At 39.9% G+C, this 11,041-nt stretch overlaps 1 protein-coding gene across 1 annotated transcript; it reads left to right on the forward strand.

Moving 5' to 3' along the window:
- Nucleotides 1-3,520: 3,520 nt before the first annotated feature.
- LOC142012817 (placenta-specific gene 8 protein-like) lies at nucleotides 3,521-10,912 on the forward strand. Its single transcript, XM_074993697.1, has 4 exons — nucleotides 3,521-3,951; nucleotides 6,120-6,244; nucleotides 9,130-9,238; nucleotides 10,512-10,912. Exons 1-3 carry the CDS (start codon nucleotides 3,843-3,845, stop codon nucleotides 9,232-9,234), a joined length of 339 nt encoding a protein of 112 aa, XP_074849798.1. The 5' UTR covers nucleotides 3,521-3,842; the 3' UTR covers nucleotides 9,235-9,238; nucleotides 10,512-10,912.
- Nucleotides 10,913-11,041: the final 129 nt, after the last annotated feature.

Here is an 11,041-nt window from a genome sequence, read left to right on the forward strand (position 1 = left end):
AAGAGGGGCTAATTTACAAGGAGTTTTGACTAAAATGGAAGAGGTCTATGGCTCACCATTGTACAAGCCCACCACTACTATACCTAAAGTATCCCTGAGCCACAGACCTTCCCCGTTTTTCTTCAGCTCACCTCTTAAATCAGCCCTACTTCCACTTCAGTTATGCCTTTTAATTTTGCAAGCTTACATTTTTATCCTTTGTGCTGGGTAATCAATTTATTTCATATAACCGTATGTGACATATGTCAGTTCATACTGCAGACAGCTGACCATTCTTGAAACATATCTAAAGAGATATCCTGTAATCAAATTGCTTGATTAACAAATAGCCAATGGCAACCTTGCAAAGCAACGTCACCAGTTTACATATTGCAATTGGTGCAGTGTGTGGAATATATATATGAGACTTGGCTGAAGTATAACCAGGAAAAGGGAACACTCTTCTCTCTCCAAGACTGCTCTGTAAGTGGTATGTACATATTTCCTTGAGCCTAGAAAGCTCAGTATATTAACCTTTCAAGAGCTGTCGGCTACTTAGTTGTCTATGTTTGAGAAGGGAAATAAGTAAAAAGTGAGAATGTTCTGTTTTTTTCAACAAACCAATTCAGGCAAAATAAACTAATCTGTAAATCTAACTAATGGGTATTGGATAAAATTATGTCACATTTATGTCAAAGTTATGCCATATTGGCTACCACAATGCTTTTTTTTAATTATTGTTTTTTTGCCTGTTACTGTTCAGACTATATAAACGTATTGAAGTTGATATTTCTCAGGAAGTCGGATCCTGCTTTTACTGAAAAATAAATATTGATACAGTTTAAATTTGCCTGTATTTCAAAATAACTAATGGAGACAAAATACTTCTTACTCGTGATATTGGCTTGTGAAACATTTTTCAGAAATATTCAAGGGACTTTCTATCCTACGTGTTTTGATATTATCCATGTTTTAAGAGACGGCAATACGTTGCTTGCTGGTTTCAGCTTGCTCTACCCTCTTTTTTAATCTACTTTCTAGTTTCTTGAAAGATGCAATAACCTCTTCACCTGCAATCTTGTTTGGTCACCAAGACATGAATAGTGTTAGTGATGGCAGCATCTCTTAGTGAAGACAGGAGAAGGCATGTAAATGGACTCATGGTTTAAATGGCATGAAAATTGTTTACGGAACATTGTACACATCTTGTACACACTATTTAGCATAATGAAGGTCTGATTTTATATTTATGTTGTGTGTTTGTTACTTTTTTTATTTTCAACCCATACAATTATGTTAACATCAGTTAACTTGTGTAACAATCAAGCAGAATTTTTTCCATGGTGATTTGAGTGGACGCCCTCTATCCTGTTTCTGATCTGCAGGAAGAAGTATTACTAAAATCACAGTCAGACTGGAGGCTCTTTGTTCTTCGAAGACCTGTTGTGTGATTATCAGCAAAAAAGCAAGGGATATAACAGGTTTTATTTGTACAGCTTGGTAAACATTTATTGTAGAAAGAAGGAGCAAACAGGCTTGCTTTTAATCTTTAGTTTGCAGATTAGCAAGGCAATCAGCAATGAGTTTCTATTTACAGTCAATGTCCCCAATAGCTGTGAATCATGTAACACATAAAAAGACAGCTAAAGGAAGGTTTCACAATCATACGGCTGCTGCGTACTGAAAATGGACATTAAATGCAATCAATCACATTGAAATTATTTATTGCCCCAATCTTATATCTTGGGTAGTGTGTACGACACCACATGATGGGGATTTAAATTGCTGGAATCATGTTACCAAGAGGCCAGGCAGGGGTGTTGCCAGACAATTTACAGTTGTGCAAGTAATGGCAAAGTCCTGCCTTTGGAGAGCTCAGAGTGCTGCCACATACAGAACAAGTCAAAAATAAAATCAGAGTAATATAAATGTACCTTCATCCCAATACGATTGTTTATTACTTAATATGCAGTTTGAACCCTTACTAGTTTGGCACACTCTCGTCTGGCAAACTCGGTAGTCCAGCATGATTTTAATTAGCTGGGTGACCACTTATCATGGGTGTGGTCAAGTTACTCTTGGTCCCATAAAGCTTGTTCGCAGCCACCAGTCCTAGCTCTCAGTGTTCTGTGCTGTTATTTAGCTCTAATTCATCCCTAAGAGTCTTCTAAGAGCCCACTAAGCGCTGGAAGTAATAAAGAATATTAACTTCCTGCGGTTCAGCAAATTCTCTCGTCCTGCACTGATCAGGTCCAGAAGATCCCAGCCTCGAGAGAGGTTCAACCTGTATTTGTATGATCAGAACTAGCATCCTCAAAGTACCTCTACACTGGAATACTGTGTGCATAAGTGGTCACCCCATCTCAGAAAAAGTATATTAGATTTGGAAAAGGTTCAGAAAAGGGCAACAAAAATAACTAGGGGACAGAACTGCTGCCATATGAAGATTAATAAGACTGAGCCTTTTCAGCTTGGAAAATAAGACAAAGGGGGAATATGAGAGAGGTCTACAAAATCATGACTCGTCTGGAGACAACAGACAAGACTATTCCTCATAATACAAGAAGTAGGGGGTCACCAAATGAAATGAATAGGCAACAGGTTTAAAACAAAGGAAGTATTTTCCCACACAATGCACAGTCAACCTGAAGGCCGGGGCTGTAACGTTAAAAAAAAGAGCTAGATAAATGCATGGAGAATAGGTGCATTAATGACTATTAACCAAGATGAGTAGGAATAGTGTCCTCAGCCTCTGTTTACCAGAAGCTGAGAATGGATGACAGAGGAGAGACTACTTTAAGACTACCTGTTCTGTTCATTCCCCCTGGGACACCTGGCACTGGCCACTGTTTGACTAGATGGCCCTTTGGTCTGTCCCAGTATGGCTGTTCTTATGGCCTTATGTGCGTCTCTCCTCTGTTCCTAGCAAATGATTCAGAAAATAACAAGGGTAGGTGAGTGACTGTGGAGAGGAAAGAGTAGCCCCACCTGCAGTTATATGTACAAAGTAAACAGGCTGAAAAATCAGGAGGATGTTTTGTTTAATCTTTCACTGATAATCATAGATGTCATATGCAACAATATAGTAGCTGAAATGTTTTCAGACTTCAATGATTTGTAATTTGATGGGTGCCTTTGGCGGCTAAGCTTTCAATATGTATTTCACTAAGCTGTTTGGGGGTGGCGGAATAATTCACGATTTTAGTCAGAGCACCAATGAACTCAGAGGAAACTTGCCTGCGCAAAGGACTAACTGACCACTCAGAATTTTGTTACCTGCAGTAGGAAAATCTTCCTCTGAAGGCTAATTGGTCACTTTGTGAACAGAAGAAAGAGAGAGAGAATTCCTTTTTTCTTAATAACCTCCATAGTATTTGTGGTGTGATGGTCTCCAATCACACAAGGCACATATGATCCAAATAGGTCAGGAATCACCTGGGAAATGACCAGGGACTCATTAGGTGTTGCTAGGAAGTATATTGGCTATTCAGATAGTGGCACCCTTTCCTCTGAATCTGGTGTGATTTGACGTGGTGTTAGAAGGAAATGTGCTTTTGAATGAAAAAATTAAATCCACTGAAATTAAGAAACTGGGCCAAAGTCTTTCCTGGTCTATTGTTGTAGACAACGACTTAGCCTAGTGTATCCACCAAAACTCTCCAGTGGATAACATTGCTTCCAATTCAGTGAGAAACATTGTACCACTTCATAAAGCGATGCAGTATTCCTCTAATAACACAACAATAACATTAGACACCCAGACTGTTGTGGCATGGCTCATCCCTAGCAGATGTTTCAAACCTTTCCTTCTGTTGTTTTTCTTTCAGAAATTAAACTTCTGAACTCATCCGGTGAAACTAAAAATGGCTGCTCAGCCTGTTGTCTTTCTACAGCCACAATTTTCTGTGGCTGCTGCACAAAGTAATGTCTGGCAGACCGATCTGATGGACTGCTGCAGTGACTGTGGTGTCTGTAAGTGGATAGGCAAATATTGTGTTTTGTTTTGGCTTAAGGTGCATTGATGTTTGGATTAATATTGTATATTCAGCCTCTTGGTAAGAATTGAGGGGGGAATCACATTTTTCTATGTTATATTTATTTACAGGAGTGGCTAGTAGTCGTTTTTCCCACATTCACTCGACATTAACAGCAATCTTTTGAAAGAAGTTCTTCCAGAAGATCTCTTCAGAAAAAACTTCTTTCAAAAGGGCATGTCCACACACGAAAAAAAGCAGATCGAAAGATCAATCCACTCTTTCATTCGAGAGCATTCATACAGCCCCCCCTCTTTCAAAAGAACAGGCCAGGGATTGAAAAATTCAGCACCGTGAGGACTGCTCTTTTGTAAAAAGGGCCCTCAGAGTGTCTACAAACAAAGGAGCTTTTGAAAGGAGGAGCTCTTCCTGATCTGGGAGCAGAAGGGGGCTTCTGGAAGAAGAGCCACATTCTTTCGATTTCACATTGAAGGAGTACATTTTGTTTTTTAAAAAAAAAATGGCCAGATTTTTGGAAATATCTTGCTAGTGTGGACGCTGCCTCTAAGGGCCAGTCATGTTATGGCAACATCACCCACTCATACACAAACCAAGGTGTTGCTCAGTGTGAAAGACTGGAATGTCATTGCTTTGGTAATGTTGTTCAGGCTGCTCAGTGCTTCTGTCCTGGATGCTCCAATGCTATCAATACTTAGCAGAAAGTACAACTTGCTAATTCAGCTGGACTCCAAACTACTCATAAAAAGCAGAGGTTTATTCCCCTCAAGGCATGGTATTATCATCCTATAGGACAGGGGTGAAAACCTTTTTAGGCCGGGCCCCAATTTTCATCCCTTCAATTAGCAGGGGCCCCCAACCTGTCTAATGTAATCCAAACCGATGGAAATTTCTGGTATGCTCATATGAAAAAACAAAAAACTTTCCAGCATGTGTAGGAGAATAAATCTGTAGAATGTAAAAACTTTATTAATTGGGTTATAAATGTGAATACACATAATAAAAACAGGAACATATTTCAACATTTTTAGTGAGATGGATGAGCCTGAAAGCCAGCAGCCAATCATACTGTGCGGCACTGCCCTTTATGAAATTTCATGACCCCCCCACAGGGGGCCCGCCCCCCACTTTGCTCACCCCTAGTATAGGAGCTACAGATGTGCTAACATGACTGCCCAGTGGCAAGGAACAGTTAAGTCAGTAGTGGGAATTTCTGCTGTCTCCTTGGCCACACAGAGCATTAAGGCAAAGTGCCCTACCATTAGAGATCCAGAGAAAGAACTTCTGTTCCACTTTGTGTTTTGTAGCATCTGTTACTTCCTTGTTCCTGATTTCTTGGACAAAACATTTTCTATTTGTTATTTTGACAAACCATGTTATCATGTACTAGACTGGGATGTATCTGAAGTAGCTTGAGACAGTTACGTAAATCTCTAGTACCTAGCATACTAGAAACTAGTTTGCCAAGTTCACATACTGGACAGTAAAGTTGTAAGCATCTGCTTTAATACCTGGCCTGGCTTTGGTTCACGGCCTGTGGTTCAAGTTTCAGATCTTGCTCCAGCCTCACTGCTTCAGATTCTCTCTCTGCTACACCAAGTACTTGTCCTCCAGCCCTAAGACACAGTTTGTCCAAATCTATTGATCACAGAACAACACAGGTGTTTATGGCAGGATAACTAATGCAGGTTAACTATCTTGCTGTACAAGTCCTACTGAAGGCAAAGTGCTCATGTAGCTTTTTCCAATTTGCCACATAGGTTCAACTCTACATTCCTACCAGTGCTTCACCTCACTTAGTGACATAATGGTAAAAATTACAATGCCTCATTTCCACTGAGACAGCTAACGTCTGTTATCCTAGTGTAAACATGCACTATTTTTGGCAGTGAGTAAATGGCCTTCATTCTTTCCGGGTGTGGGGCAGGGTGGGGCAGGGACGAACTGCCGTTAAGGTTACAGTTTCAAATTACATCACTGTCCATTCAAAAGCCTTCCAAAGACCTTGCCCTCCTTTGCACTCGCTTGGGCCCATTGTCCTAATTTTCTCCTCCCAATTTTCAAGAAGTGGTGGTAAAAATTAACTGGCTGCTAGAATGAAGGAGAGAACTCTGAGTGCGTCTCATTTGTTGTTTTGTCTTTATCCAGGCCTATGTGGAACTTTCTGTTTCTATTGTCTTGGATGTCAAGTAGCAAGTGACATGGATGAATGCTGCTTGTGTGGCCCAAGTGTTGCCATGAGGACACTCTACCGGACAAAATATGGAATCCCTGTTGGTTTCTATTTAATATTTTGGTTTGCTCATGCTGAAAGAACAGCCCTTAAAACAATAGGACATTGATCTAAGCAAATCAGTTGGCCATGTTTTCATTAGCCACCTTCCAATCAATGTGATTCCTTCCATCTGAATACTGCTGCTAGGAGTTTTGCCATATGATTTTAGGGCACTGTAATCTAGAGGTTAGCAAGGAAATAGGCACAAGGAGACAGGTTCTACTTACAACTGCCACCAACACAGTGTTTAACCTTGCACAAGTCCCTTTGCTATTCTTTCATTTTCCCCAGCTGTAAAAGAGCTTTGAGATGTTAGGAAAAATACTACATGATTTTATGAAAAATATGACATAGCCATTATTTAACTTACAGTGGAGTTTTCCTACGTATCTGAGAGAGAGAGAGAGAGAGAACACTTGGGAAGTGTTGGTTACTTTTAAATATCTATCTACCTGCATACTGGATCATTTCTAATGGCAGACATCATATATGGTACTAACCCTGATAATCAATATCCAGTTAACCCAAATTACTCATCTAAATCTTGGTTCTTACTCCCTCAGCCTTAATCTCTTATCCAAATGTTCTCCTGGTTAGCTGGAAATGTGTTGCAGAATGGAGACAGAATTCTAAAAATGTGGTTCATCAACAAGGATGTTATGTGCGTTTTTTCAAAGATAAAAGTATTGTAGTTTCTGGAGTTAGCGCCTTGTGTAACACAACACAAATGATGGGATAGCCTAAGAAATGAATGAACAAGACTAGATAATATGAATATCAAATTAATAGATCACACTGAACTGGCAATGTGTTATGAACAAAAGAGATATAATACTAAGGGACTCAGAAAGGTAGAAATATAGCCATGAAATTATAAAACGAAATTCAGTCTAATGTCCCTTCGAAAAAAAATGGCCAACATATATATTGTGCGAGTGGAAAGACAGGGAAAGGAATAACAATGAAATACTTCAGGGTGCCATTGGTGAATAACTTATGTATATGATTACAAATGCCATAGAGCAATGATAACATAAAGCCAAAGAGGTTTTGGGGATCTGTATAGAAATGTTAAAGGCTAATTAACCTCCCACCCTCAAACCTCAGCTTCTATTGCAAAACAACAAGCAGTTCTGTGGCACCTTACAGACTAACAGATATTTTGGAGCATAAGCTTTTGTGGGCAAAGACCCACTTCATCAGATGCGGATGCTTCTATTTAGGCACCAAAATGAATTGTCCACGTTTTTTAAAGGGCTCAACAGAAACTTCAAAATCTGGCCACTTCAATGAAGAGCCTAAACATAGGAGTTAAGGTCTTTAAGTATTTGGATCTTTGTCACAGCAGGAAGGCAATAGTTCCTATATCTGACTCCAATGAGACCACCACATCTAGAATATATTTGTTCTGTTTGATCTTTTCATGCCTGAAGGAGGCAGGTGAATGGGAAGGAAATTAGAGAACACTGAAGCTAATTTGGTGCCTGGAGGCACTGACCTTTAAAGAAAATGAAGAGCTAAATGTGGATAGTTTTTGACACCTAAGAACAGCGGAGACAGCCAGTGCCCAGATCTGAAAGGTATTAGATAAGATGTTAAGGCATGATGTGAGGACTAATATTAGGATAATTTTGTTAGAAAGGGAATAGTTTGACTTTCAAAAAAATATAGCCTAAGCTTAAATGCAAATCAGCTGGATTGTAGGCTCCCAATTTAAGTGTTGAACAAATCCCACTACTAAAACATTTGAAATGGAAACTGGACAGAACCCCAGAGCTTAACCTAAGGAATACCCTGCACAGGTAGGGAGATGGACTGACTGCTCTAGCCAAGCTTCCAGTTTCAGTCTGGTATCCATCTGCTAAAGCAGTGATGAGTAACTGAGGCTACGGATGGGCTGAATGGTGTTCAGTCCTCTTTCATCTCAATGGGCCACAAGATTATTGTAACCAAGAGTCTCCCAGGCAAGGACAGTTTTGCTAACCAGGCTTGTGCACCTAGAACTTGCAGGCTGTGCTGATTGAACTATAGGAGCAGTTTAATTGGCTGCAGAGGGAGCACATTGCTGTCAGAGTCCACTTTGTATGCCAGTGTTTCCCAAAGTGTGGTATGCAAAAGGATTTTAAGGGGTACATGGCAGAAAATAAATGACCACAAATCAGGAGATAAACAGTCGGATGACACTGGGAGATGGGTACAACAATAAGGCTGAAGTCTCAAAAGGGGCACACAAATGTTTTATGTTTGGGAAACACTGTTGCATGCAATCAGCACACACCCCACTTCACATGCCCTGGTTTTACGTGCTTATCACTTTAGTACAGTGCTGGTAGGAAAAAAACATACCCAGATGTAAACCAGTGGAATGTGGCCACCCTTTGCATGGGCAATGGTAAACAAGTCTTATGGGCCATGTGGAGCCCGTGAACCACAGGCTGTCCACGCCTGTGTTAAAGTGTGACTTATTAGGTAACCCTCACCCATTCTACAGCTTGCCAGCTGCTGCCCTCTCTGCTTCTCTCTTTGAGTAAATGACTTCTTTAGTGCCTAAACAAACCCACATATGCGGTTACTTGCTACCACTACCCACACTCTCTGCCTCCTATGAAAGACAATCACCCGCTCTTCATTTATTTTTTCGTTTTGGCTTGCCTTGCTAAAATGCTGGGCTGTTTATTAGATAACTAAGTCGGGTTTGGTATCTTTTAATGCCTATGAATCTAGGCCAAATAGAAGTTAAAAAAAATTAAATATATATTTTTCCCTGCAATAGTCCTGTCCTCCTACTCACAGGCAGCACAGAAAGTCCATAATCTAGTCTGACCTGAAGTCCAATCTGGTAATTCTTCAGGTAACACACTGATACTTTTTCTGTTTCAACAGGGATCCATCTGCTCTGATTTCTGCACTGTCCTCTGGTGTAGTTCATGCTCTCTTTGTCAAATAAAGAGAGATATTAACAGAAGGAAGGAAATGGGGATATTCTAGTAAGGTTTGTCATTATTTAATAAATATTTGTGTTTTGATAAATCATGAGGCTTCTCAGATGCAATGTTTCAATTGATTCTAGGACAAATCCTAGGGTAATGAAAAGGTTAGCGTGCAATCAAAATGATATACAATTAATGAACAGATTTCTAGCCATGTTGGGTCCTTGCTGGTCATCTATAATATGGCTTTAGGGAAGCAGCAGATAAGCCTTATACTTGACTCTGTGTTAAGAGGATCCATGGTATAAATTGAGTGAGAGTTACCTTTGTAAGTCAAGCCACTTTGAAAGAAAATATATAATCATTTACCATCAGCACAGTGGCAAGCTAGAAATGCAATACCTCAGGCAGCAGCAACCATCAACTACTGGGGGGAGAGCTTTATTAGTGCACAAGGGGTGTCAGGCATTCTACATTAGGTGGTACATGCCCTTCTGCAGTGGAATTCCACACAGCAATGCCAAAAGAACACAGGAAAGGTGTGCGCTGTGGGGAACTCCGTGACTCAGTAATTGAGGTAGCTGGGGCAGGAAGCAACTGCCATATTTGCAAGTCTCCCTTACAATTAGACAATTAGAGCCACTCTAGCCCTGCCCTTGCATTGCAGTACATGGGGTGAACAGCCAGTTCTTCACTTCCAGTGTAGTCTCACACCTCTAAAAGGGAGTTGTTTGCTAGAATTTTACTCACTTGCTCAGGATTTGGCTTTGTGTGTCTTTGTGGGATATTACCATGCACCAGACTTTACCTGATTCTTGTGTTTGCACAAAACTAAATAGTATCAAATTATTGGGAATGTGTAGTTCCTGGGTGGCATTTTCAGAAGCACTCAGTGCTGAGCTAAATCTGCTCACTTTAATGTCAGTGGTAAAACTCCCCTGACTTCAATAAAAAGAAATAAATAAAGCCAATGCTGAGAGCTTTTAAAAATCTCTCCCAAACAGCTTAGTAGGTTATTACTTGTTCACCTTTTACAAGAGAACTAAAAACCACCCCCCACACCTGGAGGATCTGAATTTCAGACACAGTGAAAGAGGCTTAGCTCTTATACTTGATTTACTCAGTTTTCCATTTATACTTTGGAATCAAATTAATACTCTATCCTCATACCTCAGCAGCCTCTTTGATTTGAAGCAGACTATAAAGATATACAGGTGTACACTAGAAAGCACTGATACATCTTTCACTCAAGTAAATTTCAAGGTAGTCTCTTAACAAAACTCAGGGTATTATGAATCTTAGCCATGAACATATTTCTTCTCTCTCCTATTTTAGATGGTCCTGTACTTCTTGGTTGTGAATCCTGAAGCTTCCATAAGAAAAGTCTTCTCACCTCCTGCTGTACTTACTAGTCAAGAAAGTGCATTTTGAGTGTTGCAAAGCACTACTCCTTTGAAATAAATCAATAAAAGAATACAACCACAAATTTGTATTGGCTCACTTATCATACATGAATGAGTTAACTTTCACTACTGCTTCTCAAGTTTCATTGTATATACTAAATTGTCTTGGAAGGAGTAGTCTCAGATTCCTAATAACCAGCTAATTCTAGTTGGGTGCTGGTATGTTCGCCTCATTGTTTCTGCTGCCAAAGAATTTAAGACAGAATGAAGTCTGATTAACTTAATTTCCTGCTCTCTGAATTGTAAGAGAAAGGCGTTTCTTTTCCTGGATATAGTAGATAGCTACATTACAAATCCCATATAGGAAACTTGGACGGTTAGAACTGTATTTCATTCTCAAACACAAACGCATACTGCATGTAATTGAAGGACAAGTGACCTAAAACAAAGGCATCATATGAC

This window comes from Carettochelys insculpta, chromosome 4 (assembly GCF_033958435.1).
Source record: "Carettochelys insculpta isolate YL-2023 chromosome 4, ASM3395843v1, whole genome shotgun sequence".
Lineage (NCBI taxonomy): Eukaryota > Metazoa > Chordata > Testudines > Carettochelyidae > Carettochelys > Carettochelys insculpta.